The sequence below is a fragment of the Anneissia japonica genome, unplaced genomic scaffold, assembly GCF_011630105.1.
Source record: "Anneissia japonica isolate Jap-2015-1 unplaced genomic scaffold, ASM1163010v1 scaffold287767_len825999_cov190, whole genome shotgun sequence".
NCBI lineage: Eukaryota > Metazoa > Echinodermata > Crinoidea > Comatulida > Comatulidae > Anneissia > Anneissia japonica.
Window position 1 is genome coordinate 548829 of NW_022707033.1, and position 10833 is coordinate 559661.

At 34.6% G+C, this 10833-nt stretch overlaps 1 protein-coding gene across 1 annotated transcript; it reads right to left on the reverse strand.

Annotated features, from left to right (window-relative positions):
- Window positions 1–473: 473 nt before the first annotated feature.
- LOC117106314 (protein zyg-11 homolog B-like) lies at window positions 474–10274 on the reverse strand. Its single transcript, XM_033247686.1, has 13 exons — window positions 10131–10274; window positions 8497–9511; window positions 7864–8004; window positions 7478–7536; window positions 6792–6909; window positions 6075–6128; window positions 5602–5760; window positions 5120–5281; window positions 4397–4444; window positions 3333–3400; window positions 2551–2680; window positions 2121–2271; window positions 474–1507 (listed from the first exon to the last, which is right to left on the reverse strand). Exons 1-13 carry the CDS (start codon window positions 10142–10144, stop codon window positions 1338–1340), a joined length of 2289 nt encoding a protein of 762 aa, XP_033103577.1. The 5' UTR covers window positions 10145–10274; the 3' UTR covers window positions 474–1337.
- Between the last annotated feature and the right edge of the window lie 559 nt (window positions 10275–10833).

The following is a 10833-nucleotide window of genomic DNA, read 5'->3' on the forward strand; positions in this document are numbered from 1 at the left end:
TATGCTGGATTTCAGTTTACTACTGTCGTCTCCAATAGGACCTGGGAGTGTACACTAGCACTCAGCTTCAATCTGTATATTTGTAAACCTATTGTACTCTCAGCTCAACATTCTAAGCCTTCTTTCTGACTCAATATACTGTAGGCCTAACATCAATGTACTGCTGTCTTTCTTTCATTATACTACAGTCCTCATCTTGGCTTCAATCGCCTAATCTCAGCTTCAACAAAGCCAGATCTGCTCTTGGCTTAAATATGCTGTTCTCCAAGCTTTCACCATCAATATTATGAGGCCTTGGAATCAAGTTCTCTCTGCTTCCAAACACGTTGACCTACTCTAGGCTGCAACATACTTTACTCATTAACTTTAACGTATTAAGGCCTATTCTCAGCCTTAATATCTGTCTCTTATACACATCTAAGGTCTATATAAAAAAAGTTTCCAAGTGTGGTTTTGGATTGAGTACAAGGCCTAGTGTCAGCTTCCATACACTCTAGGGTCTCAGCTACAATATATGTACTACCTCAGCTTCTACTAATACAGAGGCCAAGTGTCAGCTTTAATATGCTGAGGCCCATTCCCAGCTTCAATACACTGCAGATCATTACCTTGGATTCAGCATATCAACGTCTGACCAATAACAACCATCTATATTCTACCTCACCACCAATCACTGTGATGATATCAGGATGATAACATTTTAAAGGAAAAATTAATATGAGCTTGCATTAAAATGATCCCATTTTTATGCAGGGCTGTCAGTTTTTAAACAATGTCCCTATTAAGAACACGATAAAGAACACGATACAGTAATGTTGACCATTACTATAATATGTCAAAAAATGCATAAATATTAGTAACAACGGTATACGCCACAAGAGGTATATTTGTACTGGGTATACCTTACAATTCTGATTAGCCCAACTATACAAATTGTCTTCATATATGAAGAATATATAAGTGCGTGCTAATAATCATTTAGTTACAAATATTCAATAATTTAAAAGCATTGGACGGTAGGGGCTTGGTGGTATTTTTCTAATTTATAAAACAATGCCATATGGGTAATGGGGGGGTTATATTCAAAGGGTAAGATGATCAAACATTGAAATATTTGCATGTAAGGCAGGGGAGTAGGCTTGGGTGGTGGGGGAGGGGGGAAGATGAGAATGTGGAAATAAATCCCAAAATGTAGACGTAAATCTCTATTCCAATGAAAACTTAATGGTCATTTTAGTACTTTAACCCACACAGTGGAAGTAATTTGCTTCCCCCAGCCTACGCCCATGTAGGGGTTGTGTGTGTGTGGGTATGTGCTTGTTAGAACATGCCAAGCTTTACTGATGAGCTGGGCTTTTGAACCCTTGCAAGGGTTTAGTTCGTAGAAGTATCTGTAAGACTTTATGAGCCATGGCCTGGACATCTGGGTGGACACTAGAAGAGCTGACCAAACGTTGTAGTATATCAACTCCGCCTTCTTCCAGAAGCATAGAGCAGTAACGAGATGCTAGGAAATAAAGAAGTTAAATGTTAAAAATATTAATATAAGGCCAAAAAAAAATTGTTTGTTTGCTTTCCTCCACCTGCCCCTAACTCACTGAAAAAAAAAATAGGGGTGAAAAACAAAAAAACTTTAAAAAAGTTTTTTAGATTTTTTCTTTACAAATTAAAAAAAATATGAGTGAATTTATCTCTATTTTTTGCCAGATGCCCTACAAATTAGTCTAAAGTTATTGTCTGATGTAAGATATTGCCATTCTAGGCCTCTGTTGGTCATTTTTATTCCATCTGATGAGTATTTTCCACCCGCCCGCCGCCCCCCCCCCCACTTATCATTTTTTTAAAAAGAAGGGCAAACAAACAAATTATTTTATTTGGCCCAATAATAATATACAATTATTATAAGTTTTTAAAATTTATTATGCAATATTCATTTTTTATGTAATACATACCTAAAAATACATATTATAATTTTCTTTCTTTTTTACTTATCTATACAACAAAAGGACCAGTAATTGCATAAAATGACCAGATAATTTGATCATGTGGTTTGGCAATACGAACCAGGCATTATGAACATAGGAATAAACAGGTTGAACAACCACCATTCCTGTACTTACCATTTTTTGTGCATACATGATGCATGGCCCATACAGACCACAGCTGTACCTCTGGTGTATCATACCGTTCAAGTAATGGAAAAAACGGACTGAATGACCGATAAGCCACCATCTCACTCTCTGGATTCTCCCATGATAGTATCTTAGAATGCTATGTAAAGATGTCAACAATAAACATAATTATTATATTGTCAACCTAATATTATCATTATCATCATTACAGATTTAATTTAATTATTTAATTAGGAAAAGAATACTAAACTTCACAACATATAAGACCTGATATTGTCAGCAATGTGTTTTTCCTTCTGTACTGTTTACATTTAAATTACATAAAAACTAAAATAAAATATTAAGTTATAATTATAATTACTATATCATAAAATTATTGCTATATACATATGATGCAATAACAAAATGAAATATTTACCAACGCATTGAGAATTTCAACCCGTTCCATAAAACAAGCACCCCAGTCCTTAACACTCTCATGAGCTAGGTGAGCAATGATACCGGCTGCGAAATAGCTCACTTCCAAATGCCCGCTGCCGAGTAGCTTTCTGCAAAAGTAGAATCTTAATACATCTTTATTATGATTATTATAATTATTATATCACCGATGTTTTACAAGTCAAGTTAAGGTAGGGCAAAATTACACCTAGACGCAAATCCAGTTATTGTCTATTATTCCATCACGACAATAACAATTACTATTAACACTGCAGTACCCGCTGCTTACTTGGAAATTCAACCCTGGCCATCAGGCGCAAGCTCAGTGGTCTAGAGGTATGATGCCAGGCTAGTGGTCTGGAGATCGTGGGTTCGAGTTCCACCCGAGAACAACTTGCGATTTTTTTTCGCAATTGTTTTCAAATGTACCGAGTATTTGGTACATTTCCACGTCATGTAGGGCAAAATTACACCCATACAAGTTAATTTACTTAAAATCACCTTTAATTTGGGTAATCAAACTCATTCGGTTGGAAAGGAAGTAAAGACTTAAAATGAGGCCTAAAACCGGGCAATAACTGTGTTATATGACTGCTAGACTACACAACGCCATCTGCCGATTTTTGGTGACAGTCTGAATGAATTGTCATTAAAAATAATCTGTTGTGCACGCATTGTCGGGTTGCGTTCGTCATAGAATCGAGTCAGCCAACAACTGCTGGGTGCCTGGCTTAAAAAGCAAAACAAGATAATCCAACAAACCTGCAATGGTCTATGAAGTCTCCTCGCAACAAGAAGTGTCGTAAATGCTTCACTTCTGCAATGTTGTTCTTAAAAAAGAGAAATTGTTTTAAAGAAATCTTTAAAACGTTGCAATCACATAACACGGGCAACACAAGATATAACTATGGCTTAATGTCAGGCTCCGGAGGAAAAGCCCTTTTGATATGTTGTACAACAGATTTTTCCAAGATAAATTTTTAAAAACTGGGGGAAAAGGGCTGTAATTCCCATTTTCAATATTTTCTCCCAGTTTTAAAATATTGAAAAAAATCTGTATCTCATTAACCATTCCTGAGTTTCTGTCAAACAACATTTTCATGTCTTAGAAAAATAGGCTGTATAACATATTGAAAAAATGTTTTTTCCTCCGGACCCTGGCTTTAAGGCAACTATAATCGCTGCAGCATCCATTCAGTAAAATAATTATTACCATAATTATTATTAATATTACTACATATTGAAGTTATTTCCATAATAATCATAACATTAAACTCTTTCATTTTATAAAATAACATTTATATTACTTATTATTATAAATTGTATGACTAATATTATTAATGTTAGTTTTATCTTTATAATTATCTGGTTTAATATGCTATATCATTTTTTAAAATAAATTTTGTCAATTAACAAGTCTTAATTTTGTGTTTAGTCAAGTGTTATTCGTACCTTGTACAATTTGAATTTTCGGTTAAGCATCCTATTCCTGGTCATATTCCTACGGGCAGGAGTATGCATGACTCAAAAACACACAAGTTGACGTAGACTTATAGAAAGCATATTCGAATTTCCAGCTCTATTTGTATTTTAATAAGCTGCTCCCTCCATGGTAGTATTTTTTAAAAATTTCATTGCATGCATACAAAAATAAGACCAGTCAGATCTCTTGCAGTTCTATAGTCTTTGATGTTATTTTGCAAAGAATAAACCCAAACCCAACAACAGGCAGGTGTCAGGAGACTTCCATTGTTTAACATTGCTTAGAGTTTATGCGGAAGTGGTTGTGATTGCATGTTGGCACATATAAATAATAATATACTTACGACAAGTCCTAGAACTTTGGTTTGTAGAGATGCTTCAGACGGAAAGGACTGAAAAATAACCCCCCAGAAATAATGTTAATAATAATGATAAATAAATAAAAAACAACATTAACAAAAACATCAGTAATAGTAATAAATTGCAGGTCCCTAGATTGATTAATGGAAGGTCCAAAGAAATTCCAAATGCGCAGACTCTACATTGATCAATGGATACTCCCAAGAATGATTACTACCTGATGGTTCATAGAATAATCAAAGTAAGTTTCCTATAATGACCAATTGAGTTCCCTAGAATGTTCAAATGGTGGTTCAGAGAATGACCAATTACACAGGTCTCTAGTATGGTCATTGGGAAATCACTAAAATGATGAGGATGGAACGTTTCTAGAATAATCAATGGGAAGTATTTAGAATGATCAATGGCAAGTCTTTAGAATGTTTGATGGAAAGTATTTAGAATGATCAATAAGAGGTATCTAAAATGATCATTGGCAGGTACATAGACTGATCAATGGGAAGTCTTTAAAATGATCAATAGAAAGTATTCAGAATGATCAATGGGATGCCTCCAGAATGACCAATGGCAGATCTCTAGAATGATCAATGGGATCTCTCCAGCATGATCACTGGCAAGTCCCTGGAATGATCAATGGGATGTCTCCAGAATCACCAATGGGAGGTTCCTCAATATCTAATGCATTCTAAAATCTTAATTTCACACACCTGCAGTATCTTTATAAACAGTTCCAAGCCACCTTCATTAACAAATATAGCACATGTTGATGGTGATTCATCAGTCAGGTTCCAGAGGGCGCTAAGAGTAAATTTCAGGATTATGTCAGCGTTCTCCATATCTGCTTTCTGCTTAACAATCTGCAGTAATTTCTTTAGAAAGAAACAACAAACAAGTGGTTTTATTAAAAAATGTGAAATTTAGAATTGATTAATACAGGCCTCCCTCCAATCAAAGACCATTTTTGGGACCTGGGTTTCAATGGTCTGTAGCAGCTTTGGTCTCTAATTAGAAAAAAAAGACTTATTAAGATGGGACTTAATTGGAGGTGGTCTTTAATTGGAGGGGTTTATAATTAGAGGCCTGTATATTAGGTTTATAAAATAGAGTGTTAAGAATTTTTATCTTTAAGAGGTTGATTACTGTAATTGATTGATGGAATGAAAGGGCAACATGTGGTGAGGGCATTTACCTGCATATTCCTCTTTGTGCCCAGTTCAGCTGTCTGCTTAGTTGAGATCTTGGCAGCCAGAATGGAGCAGATAGCAACTGCCATTCGAATCATTGACTGGTCATCAAAAGCAAACAAGCAATCCATGACCATACGAGAGGCTTGGAAGCGATCAAAATCCTGCAAAGAGAACAACATTCCCTTAATCAACATTATTTTTATTGCAATAATATTAATAAAAACAATATTAGCAACAACAATTACAACAAAATGCTAATTAAAAATAAAACAAATATTTTTAAATATTTCTTTTGCATCCAAAAGCAAGTATAGATGCCAGTTACAAGTTGGATGATGCTTTATGAACTAAGTCTCATTATGAAGCCCAGGGACTTACCAGGGAAAATGCCTTGAGCAACTCTTTCAGAATGGATATGGGTCCTATACAAAACTTACAATCATTATTATTACTTAAATTAGAACTGTTAACTTACCACATCCTGCAGAATGCGATCACTACACATGGTTAACAGTGCATTTTTCTGAAGCTGCAAAGACAAAAACATTATGTGTGCAATATATTAAAGATATACATTCTGAGTTGAGGTATAAATTGTATATTCTCACATATAAGACAAGGTTAAAATAGCAAATTTCTATCGAAAAACAAGGTTTGTCTCATACGGCATAACACATGAAAATTTTTATTTTAAATCATGTTCACCTTATGCACGGATCGTCTGTAACACATGAATTTATTACTAATGAAATAAAACTACTAAATGTAAACACAATTTTAAATGTGAGGAACTAAGATTTCAATGAACATCAAAAGCCCATAAAAAGGTAGTATTTGGAAGGTTGACCCTACACATGGCTTCGTTTTTAGCTAGCAAGAGGCAGTATCAAGACCATAAAAAGCAGCTTAAAGTAGGAATACCAACAATGAAACAAGGGGTTCGTCTTATATGCCTGACATATAAAAATTGTCCAAAAACCTTCTCAAACTCGGAGGTCATCTTATACATGGATCACAATATATGCGAGTATACGGTAATATCAATATTTGAACTAGTTACTTTGTATATATAAGCATGTTAACAGCTTTCAGTTGAAAATTAAAACACTACCTCACCAAAAGATTCTCTAATTTCTTATGGTTCCATTACTGCTTACAAAGAATTGATGACAAATCACTTTTTTAAGATTACCTGTTGTTGATCAGGAAAATTGCGCATGGCTTTTAATGTCAGCTCAATCATTGACTTCAGTATGGAAGGATGAACCTCCTCCCCGAGTTGCAGTTTTGTTAGGTTATACAGACAAGCACTAGAAAGAAAATGCAATTATGTGATTAAAATATTGCTTTATGGATCTAACTCAAAAATATAAATATTATCACAAATACAAATATATATTTTCCTAAACATATCAACTATAAAAATATTTTATTGTCATAAGTCTATTATCATTCAACATTTGAAATAAAGCTTCATAAAATGTATGCAGTAGAACAACAACAAAATATACTGTGAAATGTTGTAAAATTAAATTAATGTTCAGACATGGTCCATGAATTCTTAGGAGGGGTGGGGGTGTCTAGGTGCCCTGGTGGAGTTCAGGGGAAAAACACCTGTTAGGGTTAGGGGTGAGGTTCATTGGAGCTGGTGCATTCTAGCATTTAATGGTGAATTTCATAATTTTGATGGATTTCTCAAATGCACATAACGGTTGGTTTGGTTTACTAGTGGGGTTGCTAGGTAATCTCAAGCAAGTCAACAGGATAAAAATCTGTGGATATTTATTGAGAGTTGAAGGGAGAAGCATCAAGAAAATTCACCCTTGTAAGAAGCTATAAACAATGTGATGGAATATAATTAAAATAATTTAAGCCTACCTGGCTGCCATCTGTACTCCAAGGTGCATACTGTGAGCCCTCATACCAGGAAGAACAAGCTGGAAGAGATGGGTAAAAATGTATACCGTAATCATTATATTTCTTAAGTTGTTTTACTTGCTACTGTACATTCTACACAATGGGATCAACCATAAGTCTGGTTAAAGTACTCTAAAAACACTTGACGAAATGTGATGCAAGCCATATGCATAGTAAGGCTGTACCCTGTCTGAAAACAACATGAACAACACATCCAGTGGCTGCGCCAGCATCTGAAATCTTGCCTGTCTCACCACTGAATACATCCATTCTTTCTTTCACTGAACAAAGAAATGGTACACAGTAAAGATCACTTTTCTCTGACAAAGCTCAGTATTAATACTCACCTCTACAATATCAGGCCTTGGTTCACTCAAATACTGAGTTAGACTGAACAAGCCACAGAGTAGTTTGTGTACATACTGCCCTCTTGAAGTGTAGCGCCTCAGACCCTCAAGCACCTGTTTTTCAGTCACATGACCCGACACCTGTACCAGCAAATTATGACAGATGAAAAAAAAAAAATGCTTCAGTTGTTAAATGCTCTGTCGAAAACATGAGGTTTGATGTAACAAACAACTGTGAATTGCCCATACCATTATGGTTGTGATGACATCATCATGACCATATATAGGCAAATCACAGATACTTGTCACAGAAAATATGATAGTGTGGACATAGCTTTAGACAAGCCTACTAGAACTTTAGCATTTTAAAGCGTAAAGAAGATTATCCATAGTACTGCGACTAAAGCGCCACTTGCATGCATGTGGTAAGCACAGTCTCTGCATAATTACTCCTAGAAAGTCCATAGGCATGTATATAAACCTACAAAATGTATCACATTCAATCAAAGATGGATGGCTAAAGGTGTTTACAATTTACAATAAAAACATTGCATGGATGGATGTGAACTATAAATTAATGACTATAAATTTGATTGTTTAAAATAAAATTTTAAAAAAATTGAATATTTTCACCTGTAAGTCTTTCCTATAGAAAGGATGTGATTCATCCGTAAGAAAATCAACCCCACATAGTTCATACGTCGTGTGATTATCCCGCATGAGAGACTGAGTTATTGTCAAGCCAAGAAATTTCAAATTTGGATGGTGGTCTAAAAACTCTACAAGGGCACTCTCTCGCACATTGTCCCTTCCTGAGATGTCTAATCCAGTAATATTTGGAAGACTGACTTCTGTAAACAAAAGCATGCAGACGTTGGGTTTCTGAGTCATGTCAATCATTGGATGCGCATCTTCCGAAATATCCAAGTAACGTAACTCTTTGAGCTCCATTAACACTGGAATAAGGTCCTTTTCTGGAACTCGCGTTTTAAACATTATCAACGATCGTAGCGTATGCTTTAGTTTCAAGAGGGGTTGAATATTGTATACGTAAGTACCCGATATATCTAAGCTCACTAGATTCGTCAATTTCTCAGCAACCATTTCTAAGCCAAGGTTATTGTTGAATTCAGTGTAGCTTACGTTGAGGTGCAAAAGCGATTTCAACTGTGATAGAGGTATAACAATACAGAAATTTGTATGGTTCGTGTTAAATGTACAACCACTGACATTTAGAGATTTTATATTCTTTCGTGTCCATTGCCCTTGTGCAACGATAATATCTGTAAAGTTTACATTCGATAAACGGGAAGCATCCAAGTCGGTAATTCTATGGGATGAGAGAGCTTTTAGACCACTTAGCGTGGCAGAGCTTCCCGATATATTCACCCTGCTCAACTGAGTTGTGGATGGATTTGAAAACAGACTTAGTACCAGATCATTGAGCATATGCCTCTTGGCCAAGATTTGTAAAAGACATTCGGCTAAAGAGGAGTGCAAGAACACATCCTGGTGTCTGAACACTAACTGTGAGTTAATACCCTCACAATCTGATAGTGAAATTTCTTTGCAATGTTTTTCTAGATTGTCACTAATATGCTCCAAGCATAAAAATACAAGTGATGATGGAGATACCAAGCTCCTCAACCTAAAAAAAAATACACACATATTAAATACATACAGTAGGTATGCTGCCTGAAAAAGAAATCTTTCAAGAAATTCAATTGAATTGCTCATTTAAAAAAAAAAAATAGTTATTGAATTCCAACATCCGCTGGAAAGCTAACAACTAAAATATAGCAATTAATATTAAAAATTAATTGAGTAAACAATTAATGTCAATACTCCAATCAAATTGACAAATAAATAATAAACACTGTCACTAGTAGGCTACTAGTCCTATATATTATTACTGTCAATCTTTATTACTAACAAATATTAGAACTTTAGGGCACACTATCTGACTGAAGGTCTAGGCCTATATTTTTCGTTTTCTCTCTAGATTTTTTTAGAACTCGCCTGTAAAGGGGATTCCCACTAGGCTAGGCCGAAAAGGAGGGTAGGCCATCCGCCTAGACATAGCCTAGCTCCGCTGTCTACCCGTCAAACCATCATCACTGATGATGGTAGATTTAATAGACATACCAGCATTGTCAAGAAATATTACTAAAAAATTCTTAATTTATAAATATCTAAATAATTCAGTTAATATGCCAATCACTTTCTTATGTTGTACAAAGTTAAAGAAATCGTAGATTATACGTTACCGTTTTCCATCCATATTTTTTTTATCAACAGTGTTTTGCTTTCGTTTGAGGAAATCAATTTGACCTGAGAAAAACCAGGTCAAGAAGTAAAGGTCACATTCCAGTAACGTCACTGTCCGTGCATCCAATCATACGCTGTTGTCATGTTTAAACTCCGCCCATTTAAATATCAGCACATTGTTAATTTGTGCATAGGGCGTGTGAATAAACGCCAGATTAGGTTAAAACACAGGTATAAAAAATTATGTTAAAAATGATTGTAGATTGATAATCCTTTAATATTGATAAGGAAATTATAATATTTTGCAAAACAATTAAAAACATCCAGCTGTAAATTAAATGAGGAAATACTATATCCCCTTTCTCTGTGCTTGATCGGTGGTGGTGCCTGGACTGTCCCTCTGGTCTGCCAAATTCAAAGATAAAATTGCATACTAAGAAATGATAATTGAAATTAATAAGTCAATTTAATATGTAAATTATGTACTATAATCTATTAAATAATAATTTTCTGGCACAATAATCGAATAAGTTAATTAAATCTTGATGTAAATATAATATATATTTTTACATTGATTATTTCACTCTGGTCTGCCAAATTCATAGATAAAATTACATATTAAGAAATGATAATTGAAATTAATAAGTCAATTTAATATGTAAATTATGTACTATAATCTATTAAATAATAATTTTCTGGCAC